Source organism: Megalobrama amblycephala, linkage group LG14, assembly GCF_018812025.1.
Source record: "Megalobrama amblycephala isolate DHTTF-2021 linkage group LG14, ASM1881202v1, whole genome shotgun sequence".
Classification (NCBI taxonomy): domain Eukaryota; kingdom Metazoa; phylum Chordata; class Actinopteri; order Cypriniformes; family Xenocyprididae; genus Megalobrama; species Megalobrama amblycephala.
In genome coordinates, this window is record NC_063057.1 from 4,757,622 (window position 1) to 4,779,154 (window position 21,533).

Consider the following 21,533-nt stretch of genomic DNA (forward strand, 5'->3'; position numbering starts at 1 on the left):
GAAGAATGAATTGGGGGATGTCGGTCTTTGTCATCCTACTAACTCATCTATGATTCAACACATACCAAGCCTATGAGGACACATCATCCCATTTTTAATCCAATAAAAATATTCAGAGTGATAGGGATTTACTGATGCATGCTGGGTAACCAAAGCCTCTATTCAAACAATTGATACCACAATAGTGTAACTAAATTACAACTAAATATGTAATAATTGCATTTTAATGGAAGAACTGGAGAATATTAGAACTTCAGATGAATTGGAGGAAACGTTTGAGTCAATCCATGGAAAGAAACTGATTCCCAAGTGATCCCAAATGGGAGGAAAAAAAAAATGCTCTGCAAATGAATCAGCTTTGGGAGGGAATGCAGTTTAGATGGCCCATTAACAACCCTGACGAGATAATCTTCTTTCCTATTATACATCCTGGAAAAGTCTCTTTTACTGATGTCCAGTAAGACTTCAAATACTTTACAACTACAAAATCGTCCTGAAAATGAAGGAGAGAAAGCAAAAGAAAGAGCGGGGGCAGACACAAAGCAACCCTCCCTGATGTCCTTGCATTGCTCACCCCCTCTTCTCCTTGCTTGTTTTCCTTCGCCCTTCTTTGTCAAAGCAACCTGGTGGTTTCCAGTGGCCAGACCTCTGCTCCTGCAAGCCCTCTGACCCTTAAATTACTTAGAGTTGCTCTAAAGGCCTTGATCCATCTATAAACACAGTGCACATCCCCCCTTTTAGCAAGTGTCCACACCTCATAATGCTACTTTACTTTCACCAAAGCACATCGGTTCAGTCCCCTCATCCCGGCAGTGCTGACATGACGTCATTGGCACCATCCGCTCTTACATTCCACAGTCTTCCACCCCACTGCACAGCATATTTTGCACACTTTCATCTGTATATGCTTTGACATATAACAGTTTAAATCTGAGCGCTTAGGAATTAGAATTAGTACTAATACAGCCTAAAATATCAGTCTGACCGGCGTGTATAGCTGTTCAGTTTGTGCAGAAGGATCTTCACCAGGCAACCAACAACAATCCATCTTTATCTGTATTCCATTATACTTGCTCCACGAAAGGTCCATACTGAGTAGAAACCAGATATCAGGACAAACAGAGAAGGTCTTGTGATATTCAGAGGAAACACTCGAGCTTGTATGTAATGAGATCCAACTGAGTTTCAAAGACCTAATGTGTCATATTTAGATGTCAAGGTGATATTAAAAAAAAGCAACTCTGGCCTAATGTAACTCTACTCTGGTTTGACACTAAAATAGCTCCGTCAAGAGAGTAACAGGCTAATCAATGCAAATAAATAGATTTGAACACAGATGTGAGTGTTTGACCAACATCCTGACTGGTTGAACATACTTAACTTAAGACCTAGCGTTTGGAAGTAACAAATCTCAATGTTCAAGGTGTCTATGCCATTAAATCCGATAACTTGCTCAGCAACAGTGTTGCTCCGCCATGACAGTAGTCAATAAAAAAAGATGCTACCACTGTGGTTTTTAACAAGGGGGCAACAGGATGACTTAAAATTATTATTATATAATTATGCATATAATTAATAAAAATATTTGAATTAATATTATAACTAGGGATGTCCCGTGCCAAACTCAAGGATCAGTATCAGGGCCGATTAAGCATTTTTTAACTGATCAGTATCGGCTATCTTAAGCCTGATCCTTTATTTTGCGCAGGTGTCGTGCAGTAGGTGGCAGTATGCCCCTTCAAATTGATGTTGCAACCGCCATTAAAAGGAAAATAAGTCGTTGAAATGTGCGCACATGATGCGCGAAACGTTTGCATCACACACACACACACATTCAAGCTTTTGTAATTAGCATGTTTGCGCACTTTTGTAACGAATCACTCGAAAGCAATTTATTTACTGTTTATATTACCTACCGAGACTGGCATTCTGACACCACGAGCTTCACTTTTTTTCTTTTCATTGCAATTATTCTGCTTATTGTACATATAAAATACAAGAAGTTTATATCAGTAATCTCATATTCCTAAATGTGACCACACATTCTGTTTACAATGTAACATGTAGGCTACAATGTAACATGTTTACATCTACCAATGCGTTTATACAATTATACAGTTTCTGTAGTAATTGTTATATTGGAAGAGTTTCACCTGAGAAACTCTCTGCACGCCCTGTATTCATTGGATTGATTTTAACTTTAAGGTACGTGAAGTGTGCACCAAGCACTAGGAAAATACAAGTACCGGAATGGGACTCGGTATCAACAGATACTCAATACTCGAATCGGGCACACAAAAAACTTGATAGGGACATCCCTATTTATAACGATTGTTTTTATTGAAGAACTCTTGTTAATTAATTCACCTATATCAACACTCACATTTTTTGTTAATATTAATATTATAGTTCTGTTAATATTATATGATATTATATAGGGGGCCTTTAAATATTGCATGGATATTGAGTGGTTCACTGCGTAAATTCTATAGTGACCCTAGTGACAGTGCTGAAAATGCAACATGTAGATGCAATTCATTATATAGTTGCAGTTTGACACATTTTGGAATGCAATAATAAATAAAATGAAATCAATCTAGCATCTACATTCAAGAAAAAATGTGAATGCAAACACTTCTGCATTTCTAAGCTTGACTTTTATCATGAAAGGAATTCATAATGCAACACAAGCATGCTTTGCATTCTCAGCATTCCTTCAAGGGACTATGGGACTTCTTAGAATAAAAAAGAATTGTTCTTTTTTCATTTCAAGTCAACTACTGTTATGATGGAGTTTGAAGAGAACTTTGCTGAGCCAGTTGGTTAACATGTCTATCTGAATCACAAGAGAACTAAGAACATTCATTAAGCATGTACAAAAAGATAACGAGTCATAGGATACAGTATGTTTTGGGCCTAACCTGCAACTTCACCAAAGTTTTTCCTTCACCCACATCCTGTAAGGGCACCATAATAACCATGACCACAAAACTGCACAAACAAGTTACACCAACATGATTTCCTGTTGTAAGTTTGGCACTCGTTTTTAAATTGATCTTTCACTCTTGAGTGATCTTTCACAAAAGCACTTTTAAGCCTTTAGCCAACCACAAAAGAAAATAAATAAAGTTCACATCAAACAACATGAAGGCTGAACACAGGTGGATAGTTTCTTACCTGAAGTTCACACCACGCAACCTCCACCGTTGTCTCCGTGTCCAAGCCCTTGTAGACAGTTTTGAACGAGCCACGTCCAATCTCGATATCAAATTTGAGGAAACGGCCATCGGGTGAGGTTCCCACAGCTTTTGTCTCCACTTCTTCGATGTCATCCTGAACCTTTTTCTCAGCCTCCCTCTGCTCTGCTTCAGCACGGGCCTTCGCCACCCCTTTCTCCTCCTCCTCACGTTTGTCTGCTACTCCGCTCTCCTGCTCCTTGTCGCCCACGTCGCTGGGCTCTATCTCCACCGTCCCAAGGGCCTCGGCCTGCCTCGCACCCACATCCTGCACAGATGGGCTCTGTACCTCCACAATCCCATCAACCCCAGCGCTTCTTCCGTCCTCTGCATGTTCTTCCACAACTACCCCCGAAACACCCGATTGGGTGTCAATGCTTACATCAGGGGCCAAACCCAGCACCACAGGCACGACAAACTGCTCACAGTCTGGAGGCGAGGTGAGGATGCAGGCTTTGCTGGGCAAGTCGAGGGCTGTGGCATTGGAGTCACAGATGACGCTACGCCTAAAAAATCTGTGCTCGGCCGTCTTCAGATCTTTATCCATGGTGTGGCGTCGCTTTCTGACCTCCGTGTCTAGCTTCTCACCCACCAGTGAGTCTGAACCGGAGCCGTTCACATTTTTTGGAGGTGGAGGGGCCAAGAAGGTCACCACCTTGTTAGGATTTTCTGAAGACATCTCTCCAGGAAAAAAAAAGGATTCTTATATGTATAAATAAATTATTATGAAAAAAACTCAAATGTAAACCTTGACCTTTTGCAAAAATTTCCTGTTCCTGCTTTGACTGTCTGTGGCACAAAAAGAAAAAGAAAAATCTCACGTGAACCACAGAGTTTGCAGGAAGTCCCCCTCCGTGGGGTATTCCTTACTAACAGTTACTCTTACAGTGTAAGGGGCCAGAGCCCAAGAGAGGAGGTGTTCTTTTATAAACGTAAAAGAACAAGACACAGTCACTGAGAGGCAAGCACTGATGGTGACAGACAAAAACTGTCAAATCAACTTCATCCATCCTGCAGTGACCCAGAGACAGCCGTCATTGAGCATAAGGGACCGCAAGAGGGAAAAGGGCAAGAGCCTTGATGTTCTTCAGACCTTCAAATTGCAGGAAACCTGGCTTCAAAACCAAAAACCAGGTCCAGATTTACTGCAAGAGACATACAAAGAACAAATTAAACATCAAAATTTGTTTTACTAGTTTAAAAGCTATTGTCCAATCTAATAAGCATTTTAATATTATAACTATAGCATCATTGAAGATTGACACATAAATCAAATGATAATTTAAATGAACAAATAAACTTAGAAATAGTAAATATTAGACACCTTTTTACTAAACTTTACGTATAACGTTTAAAGCAGCTACAAAATATGACATTAAATGCAAACTAACGTTACTTATTGGACGCAGATTATTTTTTCGGTCTTGGTGTTTCTTGCTAACTCGGCCTTATTCTCGATACCGAGTCAGACAGGTTTTAGTTTCAATCGTACAAGTATAAAAAAATTAAAAAATAAAATGTTGTGACTCAAAATATCAACAAAACAAAACCATGTGACGGTAGATTTACACGTCTACTGCGCACGCGGGGGTCTCGAGACGGGTCGCCCTGGTTACGTTGGGTGGCCAGCTGAGATTTGGAGGATTTTTGTAATTCTCCAGCAAAGACAAGCACAAAAATCAAACCAGTTAAGGCGTATTTAACATTTGTGGTTCATGTAAATGATGTAAAAGTTGTTTAAAATACGGCTTTTAAAAGTTGTCAAGTAACGGCGACCGTTGGTTCTTCAGGTCTCGAGCTCGCTCTTAAAATAATGCCGCGCGTTTAATAGCGTTTATCGAACAGGAAACGAGCATAAAATACGATAACATAACAGCCTATAATATACAGTGGGGTTTTAATATGTCAGTTCATAATAAACAAGCTTAGGTTTATAACCAGGTATATAAAATTTCTGCTGCAATGAAAAAATAGGAGGCTGGCCAGCGATTACCTTTCGTATCGTCATATCCATTCCCCTCTGATGTAGACAAAGCAACAGCTGCAGTTGGCCGAGCGAATAATTTAAGAGCGGTGATAGCCAAATAGTTATAATAAAGACAAAAAGGCTATGAAACCGAATGGTCAGAAAATATAAATTCCATAGATTTAGGCACAGCTACGCGTTCACCGTGCTGTTTGCTCTACAGGCCAAGTTCAACACTGGGCTGTTGAATCCAGCGCGATGCAACTGATTCTAAAGAAATCGGTATCCAGCGTAACGATGTATCCTGTGATGAAACATGATGACAAATCACAAACAGAGTCCGGTTCCGGTAGACTGCACGCGGATCCGCTGCAAACCACCGATTTTCTTCCTTTCACGTGAACAATGCAACAACATCCACTGCGGCTTGCGTTCGCTGCTGTCGAGCCGGCTGAAACGCTATCCTTATGCAGCAGTCGACAAATGACAACTGGTAGTCTCCATATGCAGTATTAGGGGTTCTCTGTAACTGCTGCTCTTGGTTCGGGTGGTGTTATTAGGACTCCAGTCTGTCACGTTGGTTTTAGCTCCGAGGCTGCTGCTGTCTACCCTCCCACTGAATACTGACAGCAGAAACGCCAGCCGACAGTGTCTTAGAAAGGCCTGGAGAGGTCGCTGTTTCCTCTTTGAGGAAGTATGGGAAATTGCAGTGCAATTCAGTACAATAGCAGGTAAAAATGAATGCTATTTTCCTCAAGTGCACCATTGTTTGTTAAGCTAACTCTTATTTTGTCCCAAAATTCTCAATGTCAGTACATCCTGATCTAACATGCTGCTCTGTAATGCATTTCAGTTGCACACTCTCTTATCTAAGTGCTTATTAAGAGCTTGCTTCAAGTTGGACCACAGCACAGATGCCAATATATCTCACTTGCCCTGGCAAGGAATTCTGTCTCTCCTGCCATGCTACTAAGGTGGATCCGTGAGTAATCAGACTATTAAACTTAAACTTCTGGCACATGTGACTTTACTGTATAAATGAAGAGAGTTTTTAAATTCCAGCAAGTTCCATGCAGCAAAAATGAAAGGTTTTCTTTCTAATTTATCACAGATGATGGATATTAAATAAATGAAACTTTTAAAAGATATTAGAAAATGAAGTGTCAAAAATATAAGCAAAGACCAAAATAACATATTTACTGTAAGTGCTCAATGCTTAAAATTTTTTTAACAAAATAAGGAAGCATATGGTAAGTAACATTTCTGTGGTTATGTTGCTACAATTAAATTATGCATTTTGCATGCACATAAGCATCTCCTCAGTTTGTGTTATATTTCTATATATATTTTGCAAAATATCACACATTCAGTTTTATGTTTAAAGGGGACCTATAATGCCCCTTTTACAAGATGTAATATAAGTCTCTGGTGTCCCCAGAATGTGTCTGTGAAGTTTCAGCTCAAAATACCCCACAGATCATTTATTATAGTTTGACAATTTTGCCCTATTTGGGCAAGAGCAAAAACGTGCCATTTTTTGTGTGTGTCCCTTTAAATGCAATTGAGCTGCTGCTTTCCAGAAGAGGGCAGAGCTTTAAAAGCTCGCAATTCGGTTGCTCAACAACAACAAAGCTGGAGAATCTCACACAGCCAAAATGAGGATTGTCAGTAACGGTGTTCAGCATTACATTGTTCAAACCGGAGTCGACACTGATGGAGAGACTCAGGAAGAAGTTACAACTTTTAGAATGAAACTGGACGTTTCTGAATGGTTAGTGGATACATTTATGTAGTTGTTGTGGATTCAATTCATCCACTAGCATGTGCCGTCATGTTAATCTTTTGTGCAAATCCAGCATTGAATTGACCCTTGTTTGTGAAGCAATCCGGTGTAAAATGACGGCATGGCAACAACACAGCCGTCCTTAAACAGCAAATTTTTTAAAAGAAAATATCTCCATTTACATTGAACTTTGAGCATTGTAACTTTGTCGATATTGTTTATGCTCAAACAGCAACATTACACACTAACTACAGTTAAAAAGTGAAATCATAATCAACCACCCCTTTAAATACAATATTAATACTAGTGTAGGAAATGGCAAATACAAGTATAAGTTAAATTAAAGTGTAAATTAAAATACAGGAAACATTACTGTTTTCAAATGTATTTTTTTTGTCCTCTCTATACATGTGAGTCTCTTTTTTTGTGGCCCAGACACTGTTTTCTCAGAGACTATTTATGTGAAGCCCCTACAACATTTGTTTTTCTTTTTTGCATTCCAGATGGCACACACGAGTCGAGTAGGATCTTTGCTCACATCACAGATTCTCTATGGAGGCCATACTGCTACACAAAACCACCTGTGGGGTCCACCGAGGCAACACAAGCATGTGCAGGATGTGCATAATCAAGTAAGACAGTAAGGTGTCGAGATCACAGTATGCGTCTTTGATTGCACCACGAGAGGTTGTTTGTTCTGGATGCATTGACTGGGATGGGTACACTTTGTTTCCCTGCCCATATGAAGGCAGTGATTGAGTTCTGTTGACATACAGGTCAACTGAGAGCATGTGGAAATTTAACACCGGTACGAATATCAAAGAAGACTGCATTAACATACATCAACAAACCTTTCATTATTCGACTAATTAATTAGTGCAAACAAAATGTGTTAAATGTGCATTATCTTTCTTTGTAGATTTAAGTGAGTTTGAAGATTCCTCTAAATGGATTGAGGGAATAACAAAAATAAGAAGTGAGGAAGAGGATGCATATGTTGTGTTCCATGTCATGTAGTTTCAGTACATCAGTGTATCCACTTGGCGGTGGTAATGAGTGAGTGAGAAAAACTGGCAATTCTTAGCACCCAACATACGTTGCATTTGATTATTCATTATGATAACTATAATTTGTATATTTTTTAACATTATGCAGGATGTCCTTACTGTGCATTACTGGGGTATTGTGTTTAGACTGATCTTTAAGATTACTGCAACACTCCGGAAGGTAAATGTTTACTCTGAGACTGAAACAATGCATAATCTAAATGAATGTAAGTAGGGTTATCTTAAAGGCAGCATGTCAAATGCCTGCTGGAAAGTTTAACATTCCATTGTAAAGAGACACTGGATGTCTGTACATGCTAATCTTTCAGCACACTTGTATGAAAAGTCAGGTGACATATAAATTAGAAAATATGCAGACCAACTCATGTACCAGCAAATATTTCAGATCATGCAAACTGAAGAAAAAATATCCCAAAAGTTTTTGCATATTGTGTGCAAAAATGCTCTTTTTAACTGAACTCAGGAAAAAAAAGATCTAAATACTATTTAGATTTGTTTTTCAGTAATCTTAATAATACTGTATGCATTGTATAACTTGGTCATAAGAAAAATGACCATGGATGGGAATCTGACATAAAGTTCAGAACAAGTGGCCACATTCCACTTTAGAACACTCTATAGGTATCAGAGCGAGGTGATGACAGATAGTCTGGCAGAAGTCCGTGTTTTTGTTCCTACTGCTAAAGCAAGCCCTATTTGATGGTATAGAGTGGAGGGTACACAATGTACAGAGTTCAGCGGATAGGAGGAGCCTATTGTCTTTACATACTGTACAGGAAAACAAAGCTATTTTGTTAATTAACGAAAGGGAAATATCCTGAATTTGGTCATTAAGTCTGCATCACGCTGTTAACAATACTTCTCAGAAGAGTTATGTCTCTGCTAAAGTTTTAAAGTCATTAGTGTACACTATCTCTCAAAAGTCTGGGGTCAGTAAGATTTTTGCTTTAAAAGAAATTAATAAATTTATATTTAAGGATTTCTGTTTCAAATAAATACTGTTCTTTTGAACATTCTATTTATCAAAGAAACCTGATAAAATGCATAATGGTTTCCACAGCAACTGATATTGTTTTTGAACACCATATCAGCATTAGAATGATTTCTGAAGGATAATGTGACACTGAAGACTGGAGTAATGATGCTGAACATTCAGCTTTGCCATCACAGGAATAAATAACATTTTAAAATATATTAAAGGGGACCTATAATGCTCCTTTTACAAGATGTAATTTAAGTCTCTGGTGTCCCCAGAATGTGTCTGTGAAGTTTCAGCTCAAAATACCCCACAGATCATTTATTAAAGCTTGTCAAATTGACCCTATTGGGGTGTGAGCAAAAACACGCCAGTTTATTGTGTGTCCCTTTAAATGCAAATGAGCTGCTGCTCCCGGCCCCCTTTCCAGAAGAGGGCGGAGCTTTAACAGCTCACGCTTCGGTTGCTCAACAACAACAAAGCTGGAGAATCTCACGCAGCCAAAATGACGATTGTCAGTAAGGCCGTGTCCACCAAAGCGTTTTTCCAGCGGCTAGCGTATTTTTCAAACGCTAGGAGCGTAACAGGGTGCTGAGCCTTTTTTTTTCACACGCTCAAACGCTGAGTGCTCGGTGTTTTTTACCGGTCGCCTCGAGTTGAAGTATGTTCAACTTTGATTAAAACGCTGCGCTCATCACTGTCACTTTTTAGCCAGCCGTCCAATCAGAGTGGAGGAAGGGCGGGGCAAATACAACACCAACCAACTGTCACAACATTCTTGCTGTGCAACGACATCAACAAGCAGAGAACGGAAAAAAATTAATGACAAATTAATATTGCTGGTCTCCAAACATACATAGTAACTACTCTACATTGTGTCAACATTTTTAGTCTGAAACTAATTATCTGCAAAATCAGTTACAAGTAACAGTGCCACGGATATTCCCTATCATAGCAACAAAGCGTCTTGACTGAAAAAAATTTAGTTGCTGTGGAGTTGATTCAACTCATCGACTAGCATGTGGCGTCATGTTAATCTTTTGTGCAAATCCAGTGTTGAATTGACCCTCGTTTGTGAAGCAGTTCGGTGTAAAATGACGGCATGTCAACCACTCTACTACAACAACTCTTCCTCTTCTCTAAAGCAGCCCAACATGGTCTCACCCCCTTTGTTGCATTTTCTCGGGGCCGGGGTTTATGTAAATTTTAGGGTTAGTGATGTCACCAACCCGGGAAGAAGCTTGTTGTAGTCCCTACCAGCCGTTTGTTGTAGTCCTTAAAAAACAATTTCTGTAAAAGAAAATCTCTCTCTTAGCATTGAACTTTGAGCATCGTAACTTTGCAGATGTTGTTTATGCTCTAACAGCAACATTATACACTAACTAAAGTTAAAAAGTATAATCATAATCAACCACCCCTTTAAAATAGAAAATGGTTATTTTAAATTGCAATATTTAAATTGCAATATTGCTGTATTTTTGAACAAATAAATGCAGCCTTGGTGAGCACAAGAGACTTAAAATATCTTACCAACTCCAAACTTTTGAACAGTACTGTATAATGTATGCACAGCACATTAGCTCACACACAGTGCATTGACCACTTGGACCAGAAGTTAATTTTAATTCAGTCTATTTTAGGTCTCAATGTGGTCATCTTCTCTGGTTCAGTGTTTGAGGTTACATGCAGACATGTTTCGGGCACTAGCGGAGCACAAAAGACCACAAATGCCACGTGTCCACCACTATTGCAGCTGCAATGGCACTCAGCCCATGGACTGTGTCAGTGTCTATAGCTGCTAATGCCTCATTGTGTATTTTAGAAGAGTAACGAGTGAGTGACCAGCACGAGCTGTCACTGTGAGAGCGAACAGGCTGCTGTTTAGCTCTTCACAGCTGAAGCTCTGGACGATGGCACTGTTGAGTGAACCTTCATTTTGGAGGGCAAAAATGTCTCGACATCCATCTATCACCTTCTCACGAGTCATTCTCTCTCTTCGGCTCCTCCTCGCTCTTGTTTTTTCTTAGTGAGGCCCAGAACCCTTAGCAAACATGGCATGTTTAACATACCTGCATCGGGGCACTGCAGTTGAAAGGAACCTCTGTCAACCATCACCCTTAAAGGAGGCTGCTCTTCAGCTCTTTACCTTTTAGAAGTATCTGCTACGTTTGATGCCTTTAGCTGATCCTCTCTGTGTCTGTAATTACAGCAATTATTATTCTCCCTTGTGACTTTGTGAGTCAAATCACTATTGTGACTGCATAATGGGACGTTATGTGCCTCACTCGGATAATTGCTAACAAGAAAACAAGCAGGTCACTGTCGTCTTGGATGAAAATATCCATTTCATGGTTTAATACCGGACACGCTTTATCCAAATTCGTGCTGTTATCTAATATGTGGGAGCATCCCAACGCCACATTGTCAGAAGAAAGTGTCTCGTAACACCACATAGCTGCCATTGAATGACGTGTAACGAACTGCTGTGGTGTGCTGGGTTTTGTATGATATGGCTTGAAATGCAATATGCATAATATTGTGTTAGTTTATTCACACAATATGTGGCTACACCTAAAAGTCTGCTGCATTACGACATCGGTGGTCATAATATATGGAATCTTATTTCTGCCACTGAATAAAAAATAAAAAAGGTAAATGCGACTTTTTATCTCACAGAATTGCGAGATATAAACTCACAATTGTGAGTTATAAACTCACAATAGCGTGTTAAGTCAGAATTGCGAGATATAAACTCACAATTGTGAGTTATAAACTCACAATAGCGTGTTAAGTCAGAATTGCGAGATATAAACTCACAATTGCAAGGTATAAAGTCACAATTGTGTGTTATAAAGTCAGAATTGCGAGATATAAACTCACAATTGCGAGATATAAACTCACAATTGTGAGATATAAACTCACAATTGTGAGTTATAAACTCACAATAGCGTGTTAAGTCAGAATTGCGAGATATAAACTCACAATTGCAAGGTATAAAGTCACAATTGTGTGTTATAAAGTCAGAATTGCGAGATATAAACTCACAATTGCGAGATATAAACTCACAATTGCGAGATATAAACTCAAAACTGCGAGATATAAACTCACAACTGCGAGTTATAAAGTCACAATTGCGAGTTATAAAGTCAAAATTGCGAGATATAAACTTACAATTCTGACTATATCTCGCAATTGTGAGTTAAAGTCAGAATTGTGACTAAACTTGACTAAACTCACAATTCTGAGAAAAAAAGTCAGAATTGCGAATTGTGAGTTTAGTGAGAAATGAATTGTGAGATATGAACTCGCAATTCTGAGAAAAAAAGTCTAAACTCACAATTATGACTTCATAACACGCAATTGGGACTTTATAACTCGTAATTGCGAGTTTATATCACAATTCTGAGAAAAGAAGTCAGAATTGCGAGATATAAACACAATTGCAAGTCATAAAGTCAGAATTGCGAGTTTAGTCACATTTCTGACTTTATAACTCGCAATTGAAGTCAGAAAAGTCAGAATTGTCAGATATAAAGACAATTTGCGAGTCATAAAGTCAGAATTGCGTGATATATTCACAATTGCGAGAAAAAAGTCAGGATTCTCTAATTTGCAATACTGACTTTATTTCTCTCAATGGTGAGTTTATATCCGAGATGTAAACTCGCAGTTGTGAGGGGAAAAAAGTTCGAATTTTGAGATAAAAGTCGGTTATCTTTTTTTATTTTTTATTCAGTGGCGGAAACAAGTTTCCATAATATTAGATTCCGAAAAGCCATGAGAGAAATAACAATGTCCAAATAATAAATGAATCAATAAAAGAAAACAGATCTTTTCATTGAATCACAAAAACTTTTGTAATGATTTATTTAGAAATTAGACTGATCCAATTTATGTTCAACTGGTCCAATGTCTAATTCATGAACAAATCATTCTTTTGAATCTGATCTTTTCAATGAATCATTTGATTCAGTTTACAAAAACAGTGTGAATGATTTAGAAATTAGATTGATCCAACTCACTTATTCAGTGATTCCGATCTCAAACGGCTTTAGAAGACTTGTATAACAACATAGCACACAAATCTTATGGACTTCTTTGTAATATTTTTTAATATTTTTATGCTGTTTTTGTGTCCTTTTTAAGACTTTCATTGTGATTGCATGAAAAAGAAAGTCATACAGGTTTGGAGTGAAGTAAATGATGAGTAAGTAAACTATCTCTATAAAGGGGAAGTGAATCATTTCTGTTCAACTAATTGTAACAAAAAGTTGTTTCCAGCATATTTCTTGAAAACTGTCATTTCATTGTCCAGCCAAACAGGTAGTTCTACTCCAAACTCATTGGTTTAGCCAGAAGTTGACATGTCGGGCTGCTTAAACAAATAGAGCAATATTGAAATAGCCAGTGTTTATACTTTTTTAGGAAAATCAAACTACAGTATAAATGACTTACTTAAACTAGGATAGGAGAAAGTATTTTAACTCTGAAAACACATCAGTGAAGTTATTACTGTTTACCAGTGTTCCCAATTCAGTCTTTTTGTGTGCTTTATATTAAAACACTGACCACATTTTGGCCACAGATTTATAAAAAATATCAAAATGTTGCATTTTGTGCGAATGAGCTCTGAATGTAGCCTTTGACTAGATGGGGGAATTTGAGTCTAATGACACCGACTGGGCACTTGAACAAGAAACAGAAAAATCTCGTCTTTCTTCTCTCTGCAGACTGTGATTATATTGGACATACAGTATTTGACTGGTTTACTGTTTACAAAGGAATGCTCAGTTTTGTTGTGACCCAGTCCAGTGGGTTGGAGTGAAAAAATGAATAACACACTTGTTTGTCTGGACGGCTGTCCTTGCTGTGTGCCATGAATTTCTTCAAAAGCTTTTGCCAACTTTCCCTCTTTCCCTTTCTGAAGAACTCCGGCCATATCTCGACTACGATTCAGCCGTGCAGGTCAACGACAGTCATCTGGGACTCGCCATGTCAGCAGCAAGAGGACGTACGGATCGGCCGCAGGTATGCTGAGACGTCTAGAAGTCATTGGTATTTCTTTGGGGGCTGCGACATGACATTCCTTATTTTCTTTCTTCTGCTCTCTGTCCTTCTCCGTCCTCACATCGGGGTGCAGAATGTTCTGTGTACTTAGAGGAAGGTGATCATGTACTGTAGTTCTCTCTCTTTTGAAGCTGAGCATCACTCAAAGAATTCATCAAATATCAATTAGTGATGGACTGCAAAGACAGACTCAACATTTAATGTACCTGAAGATCAACAAAACATGCACTTACCAAACTATTACTGAGGTCAGGAGGATTGTCACAAACCTGTGACAACCAAGGCTTCCCAGGGAGAGAATTATAACACTCGGAAAGCTGAAAACTGTATATATGTCCAGTAAAAAATAAGTCTGTTGAAGTGCAATTTTGGCATCATGATATTTTTTAGATGGCTCATTATCTCAGATGACAGAAATAATTAAAGTTGTTGTTGTTCTAGAACTTTTTGAAAACAGTTACTCAACTAAGTTCAGTTACTCATTCTTTTTTTTCTTAAAGGGAAAGTTCACCTCAAAATGAAAATTCTGTCATCATTTATTCACATGTTGTTCCAAACATGCATGACTTTCCTTCTTCTGTGGAAGACAAAAGAAGATATTTTTTTGTGGGAAAAAAAGTATCTTAAATGTGTTTTTGTTTTTTTGTTTTTGGTCCGTACAATGAATGTCATTGGTTTCGAATTCTTCAAAATCCGCTACCATTCAAAAGATTGGGGTCAGTAAGATTTTTATAATGTTTTTGAAAGAGCACTCTTATCCTCACCAAGGCTTCATTTATTTGATTAAAAAAAATACAGTAAAAACTGTAATATTATGAAATATTTTTACAATTTCAAACAACCGTTTTCTGTTTATTCCTGTGATAGTAAAGCTGAATTTTCAGTATCATTACTTCAGTGTCACATGATCCTTCAGAAGTCATTCTAATATGCTGAAACATTTCTCACTATTATCAGTGTTGAAAACAGTTATTCTGCTTAATTTTTGTGGAAACTGATACAATGTTTTTCAGGATTCTTTGAGGAGTAAAAAGTTCAAAAGAACAGTATTTATTTTAAATAAAAATCTCTTGTAACATGTCTTTACTGTTACTTTTGATCAATTAAATGCATCCTTGCTGAATAAAAGTATTAATTTCTTAAAAAACTGTATATTTTGCATTCTGTATGAAAAAAAAAAAACATTTTATGGTGAACTTTCCTTTTAAGGTTTTATTCAATGACCTTTTCAGACATGTTTCTATTATTAGTGGCATATATTAAATTCCACTTCCTAGGGACACATTGCTGCAGGATTTGTCTGTCATAGGACTATCCTTGCCTCACATCCATCTGCCAAAAATGTACCAGTAAATGTCCAAATGTCATATCTGCTGACTTGTTAATTTTTTAACAACATTATATTATTATTTAATAACACTTGCCCATGGCCAGAGCAGCAAAGAGACAATTTAGTTATGAAGCTAAGGTCTCATCCGGTCACTTACAGCAGCACGACACACACCATGTGTCTAAGAAGCGCGGATTGGCGGCGTCTCCAAACTAATCCAGTGTCCTGACAGTGGGCTTGGGATCCCATTTCCTCTGGATTACACAGTGCTCGCAGGCAGGGCATTAGAGTACTATATGATATTACAGAGCACAATGATCCCTGTGAAAATGATTGCCAGATAATGCACTGATTATAATAACGACTAAGGGGGTTCATTGGATGTAAAATCCATGTCATCTGAACTTGGATATGTGCATTACAGATATTACTCTAGGGATCTTTTGATTTAGGCCTAACTTTAAATGATTTGTGCATGTCTAAGCTGTTTTTCTTTGGCAGTGCAATTTACATCTAATTCTCTCCTGTCTTTTCTTGTATTCTCTGCTGAAACATTTGGAGTGTTTTTGTGAAGTACCGGATGATGACTAGCATTTCTGGGAACTGGCTACTACTCTTTGACCTGATGGCACATTGGTGCCACTTCAACCAGGCTCTATAGTGGGCAGTAGCACCTGATCTGGCATCTCTCACACTAGTGAGACACATTTGAAAGCAACACAGCCATGTGTTGAATGCATTTCCTTCAACTTCGTGTCATTTTCCCCTGCTTTTTCACTTTCTTTGTGACTGGAAGTTGACTGCCTGTTGAAATCATATTGAATTTCTGTGGAAATCCAAGCAATGCATAGATCTGTCTGGCCTGCAGGCCTGGATCATGTCCCATGATGCACTGCTGCTGTTGCAGTAACAATAATAGCTAATACTCTAATGCACCGTGGAATTCTGAGAGAAATAAGTGTTTCCAGATGTGGGATGAGAAACAGATTTTTACAATTATGCTGTCATCTATGAAGGGGTCCTGTAAAGCTGTCACATGATGAGATACAGTGCATTTTGTAGCACCATATTTTTTATTATAATAAAACAAACTTGCAATTTGTAAGTTTATTACATAGTTTGATGATTTTGAAACTTCAAATTAAGGCAGATAAGAGTGATGCAGTCATGAGGTTTACATTAAAGGCCAAACATGTGTTATGTAAGTGCATTATTGGTAATTAGGTTTGTTTGCTATAATAATAACACTCTTTAATGTTTAACTCTCCTCCTCTGCTGGATGTTTGGTCACCACGGTGACAGTTGGACACAGATGTTTATATAGTTTCTGTGTAGATGAACACAGAATGCTCACTGACTTGATGAAGACATCTTCTTAAAGTCACAATCAGAAATAGTAGGAGAAATTACTGATTTTATTCACTTTACAAAAGTGCTAGAAGGCTATTCTTTATCGTCTATCACTAATAATAATACTTTACTGTATATTATGACAAGCGAAATAGGTCTTCTATTAAAGTAAGAAATATTTTTATGACTCCTAGTCATAAAATGGACTGGAAAAGCCGCCCCTGCAAGTGTTAAGTCATTTCTGTCTGGACATTGTCAAACTAATTTTTTATACTAGAAAACTTAGGGTGAATTCAGGGTAATTGGAACTCTATTTGCCATTGAGATGAATTGGAAAAAGTGTCCCATTTAACCTGAATTCACCCCTAGTTCATACAGCAACAGAATATGGTTTTCAGTCCTGTATTTGAGTCCTTAATCCAGTTACATTCACACACAGTTCACCTATTTATGGGAGTGGCAACCACATTACCAAACTCACACCCATAAATTTTCAGGACTCACAAGTCACAACCGCAATCTCGAAAAACCTGCACTGTGTGGACAGAACAAATTTGAGCTGTGTGTCATCTGAACATTTTAGATCCATTCACTGTTCTCCATGGGAACTTTTCCCATCAGTTTAGTGTTCTATGCAAGAGCGGCACAACTCAAATGTGCAACTCTGCTCTCCAAAAAGATATAAAAGCTGCTGTTGGTTAATGTATGTTGCTGGGACATTTCAAGACTCTAGCAAGTTAATTCAGTTGTCAATCCCAAAAACTGACAATGTGAATGTAGCTATAGAAATTCTGTGAGCATTTATCTAGCTTACAGTCTGCATGAAACGGAAGTTGCGATAGTCTCTTCTTCTCTATATTGTGATGTATATCCAAGTGAAAAGTGATTGGATGGTTGTGGTTTGCTATTGGTTGATCTCATGTGAGTGGCAGGTTGCTCCGCCCTCCAGCAGTAAACACATTATCAGAGAAGAGAAGTTGCTGTAGGAGGGAGAGAAAGTTATTTTGATTAAAGATTATTAGGGCACATGAAGAAAAAAACAATGATGTGCACGGATAAATCATTTATAATAAACACTGCAATATTCCATAACAAACAAGAATTCACGGGGACTTTAAATAAATGTCGTCTTATATCTGTATGATCTGTATGACGACAAGACTGTAACCATGGCTTGAACACTGGGGGGACCAATCTTTTTTTTTCTTTTTTTGGGGGGGGGATGTATGAACTAATCAATTTAGACTATTGCCAAATTACATTTTATTTTAAAATATGCACACATGCAAATCTTATTCATATGTCTAATATGTTGAAAACACGAAACGTTTCTTGTTTCGTCACACTCAGTTATACATGAATAATGTAGGTTACCAGATACCATGTTTTCAGTTCAAAATGGCAAAACTTCGTAAAGTTCAGTAGTTTGGATATTACTGTGGGTTGTTTAATATTTCTATCGTAAAACAGTTGTCAAATATTAAATGTTTAGCTACTTACATTACCAGTTGGCCCCCCTTCTTTGGTTTGATTGGCCATCTCAATCTTTCTGACATTTCTGAACATTGTTAGACCGCTAAAAATATAACCTCTACAACTTTTTGTCATCCCAACAACAAATAGAGCAGCATCCGTCTTTTAAACGAGGCAATAACTCTCCATACCACTGGAATCCAACCAGACCCTCGCTGACTGACGTGTTTAACCGAGTCAGAAGTTTTCACATTTTTCATCTCTAAAACACACACAGTTCTGGGAATTATTGGTGTATGTCACTGAGGTGATGCATATGCAGTATATACATGGGCACGGTGGACCAATAGGTCATGATGTGTCCTGAATTTAAGGCTGATGGGGTCCTCAAGGGTCAAAGCTATCAGAATGAGATATGTGAAGTGCATATTCCCTCACCTGTGGGAAGGGGGAATCGGGCCTTTTTCACAGGGGCCTCTTGGTGAGAGATCTCACAGAGGACATGTTCCACCAGCCTGTGAACACATCCGTCGCAGACATGATAAGCTCTTTGATAGAATGGTTAAAAAGTAACAACTGAAAGGAAATTGAAACTGGCATAGTTCTGCTGTTGCGGTGTTTCTAGAGAATGTTTGTTTAAAGATATCGACTGACACTACAACCATATATGAATGAATAACGCTCAACCTGAGGTTGCAATAGTGTCACGTCTGTGATGAAACACCTTGATCTTCTTGATTTAGTGTCCCAGTGACAACATGATTATTGCTTTGTGGGTTTGACATGATACACAATTCAGTGGACGTTTGCGTTGTAAGCACTCTTAAGCAGTGAAGCATTAGATATATACTGTAAAAGCAAAGTTCATTTATTATAGCTTGTCAAATTTGAGTACGAGCAAAAACACGCCGTTTTTGTGTGTGTCCCTTTAAATGCAAATGAGCTGCTGCTCCTGGCCGCTTTCCAGAAGAGGGCGGAGCTTTAACAGCTCACGCTTCGGTTGCTCAACAACAACAAAGCTGGAGAATCTCACGCAGCCAAAAGGATGATTGTTAGTAACGGTGTTCAGCCTTACATTGTTGTAAGTAAATTGCACAAGCTTATTTTGTCCATTAGATCGAAAGATCTAAAAAAGCCCCTACATTTACCCGCCCATAGAACCTCCCCTCGAAGAAATCAGCACAGAAGTGGTCGAAAGTGGACAAAGAGACGGATCAAAACACCAGGTGTAAACGGGTACGCATCTCCCTCGTCTACTTGTGATCCGTTCGACCAAAACGCATCTTAATACTAGGCGTAAACAAGGCTGTATATGTGACACTGAAGACTGGAGTAATGATGCTAAAAATTCAGCTTTGCCACCACAGAAATAAATTACATTTTAAGATATATATATATATAAAAAAAAAACAGTTATTTTAAATTGTAATAATATTTCACAATATTACTGTTTTTACTGTATTTTAATCAAAGAATTATAATAAAATATTTCAAGATAAAAGCTAAAACGTTTGGACACTTTATAATTGGACACATATAGTTAACGTGATGAACTACACCTGTATGAACTTTTCAAATGCCACTTGCAATGAAGTTCAGACATCTGTAAGTGTAGCTTAAGTGTCCAGATAGTTTTGGGGCCACTGTAGATCTCAAGGCATAAACAGTCACACTTTGGTCCGGCTGTTTTCATATGACAGGCATGTGTAGCTCTTGTCTTTCAGGCTTCACTGGTGTAGGACACACACATGGCACTGCTGGGTGAGTGTTTGAATATGGCTTGTCATTGACAGCATGATTGATCGTTCATGGGTCAGCTGTCAGTTTAAGTTACTTTATCCAGTCACATCTGTCTGCTTTTCTTCATTGACAGCGCTTCTCAGAAGGAAGGAGAGAAGGAAATACAGCGTTCTTTAGTGGGCCTAAACAGTGGGTGCTCCACAATGAAAGGCAGGAAAGCCCTGGAGGAAAGTCTCATGCTGAGATGTCACATGTGAAAACAAAACATGTGGGGTTTTCTGGGGTCATGCCTTCTGCTTCCAAATTAGATTCTTTGGGAATCATATGTGCCCCCCTGACATTAAGGCTTTTTTTCCATAGAGTAGGCAGAAAGATCATGTTGCGTTCTGTGATAGTCAAGTCAAGTCACCTTCATAGCGCTTTATACAATGCTTCACAGTATTAAACAGGAAAATAACAATCAAAATGCAGGATCAATAGTATTGATTGCAATAGAAGACAATAGTGTCATTATTCAGTCAGTTCTGTTACCTTGTTTTGGCTAAATTCTAAGGAAAAATTGCATGTAGGCTGCGTTCAAAAACTTAGGCAGTTGACTTGTTGCCTCGCTGCTCTATCAGGCAAAGACTTTGCAGGCAACGTTTGTGGACGAAGGTACCTCACAAAACTGATTTCAGACAGAGTAACTCTACAGCAAAACAGAGAGAGCTTTGGTTAAAACTAAGTGAATATTTAATTACTACAATAGTCATTTCTCACTAGAAATGACATCAAAAGTGGAAAACGTTGGTCAAAAATGTACATTTACACAGATACTGACCACCAACCGCAATTTTCAGACGCCATCTTTATTTTTTAGCTCAACTGTCACAGACGTATCTTTATAAAATGCTGTTACAGATGAAATATAACATGGATATCTTTTCATTCGGATAGATACTGATTATTAATCACTCAAACCCCTTTATCTAAACCTTTCTACTTATGCTGTGTTCCAGACAAGGTTGGATGTGGCATGTGGGAGTATCCCAAATTAAAGTATTAGTTCACTTTCAAATGAAAATTACCCCAAGCTTTACTCACCCTCAAGCCATCCTAGGCCAGACCGCCTTCCATATTCTTCAAAAAGCTTACGCTGTACATCCTGCGCCTTCCCTATTCTACTTACGTGACGCCAGTTCCATCAATGTGTAGATCGTGTTTTTGGGTCAATTATGGCAAAAACAATAAAAATAACATAATCGTTTTGAAAACAGCTGACGGAAAGCAAAAACGAAGGTATCATTACATAAACGTAATGTCTAATGTTAAAGTTTGTTTTTACATTTATGCTCAGTAGAAGCAGGACTTGACGACATCTTGGAAGTGATGTCAAATGACGCGTCTCGCTGATGTCTGGGTTGAACGATGTACCCCGAGTTCAGAAGTCGAATGTCCCACTTTGAGTGGCATTCCAGATGTTATTTCCAAGAAGGAGGTAGGAAAAATCCAAATTCCCATCTGTCTGGAATGCAGCATTAACCGTCAGTCTCACACATCAGCCAT

General features: G+C 38.3%; 2 protein-coding genes across 21 annotated transcripts in view; one reads left to right on the forward strand and one right to left on the reverse strand.

Annotated features, from left to right (window-relative positions):
• Nucleotides 1-5,365, reverse strand: part of wnk1b (WNK lysine deficient protein kinase 1b) — an 83,907-nt gene extending 78,542 nt beyond the window's left edge. For all 13 annotated transcript variants that reach the window (XM_048155093.1, XM_048155106.1, XM_048155104.1 and 10 more), the window contains exons 1-2: nt 5,230-5,365; nt 3,178-4,381 (exon numbers count right to left, since the gene is read on the reverse strand). In XM_048155093.1, coding sequence (XP_048011050.1) covers nt 3,178-3,915 — 738 coding nt within the window. In that variant the 5' untranslated portion in view covers nt 3,916-4,381; nt 5,230-5,365. The remainder of the gene's footprint in view (nt 1-3,177; nt 4,382-5,229) is intronic.
• Nucleotides 5,366-5,792: 427 nt separating this feature from the next.
• ninj2 (ninjurin 2) overlaps nt 5,793-21,533 on the forward strand; it is a 35,801-nt gene continuing 20,060 nt past the window's right edge. For 4 of the 8 annotated variants that reach the window (XM_048155107.1, XM_048155109.1, XM_048155108.1 and 1 more), the window contains exons 1-3: nt 6,913-6,973; nt 7,489-7,617; nt 13,955-14,056. In XM_048155107.1, the coding sequence (XP_048011064.1) occupies nt 6,971-6,973; nt 7,489-7,617; nt 13,955-14,056 (234 nt within the window). In that variant the 5' untranslated portion in view covers nt 6,913-6,970. Of the gene's footprint in view, nt 5,934-6,055; nt 6,185-6,912; nt 6,974-7,487; nt 7,618-13,952; nt 14,057-21,533 lie in introns of those variants that run through there. The other 4 variants (XM_048155110.1, XM_048155112.1, XM_048155115.1 and 1 more) reach the window with 4 other exon arrangements.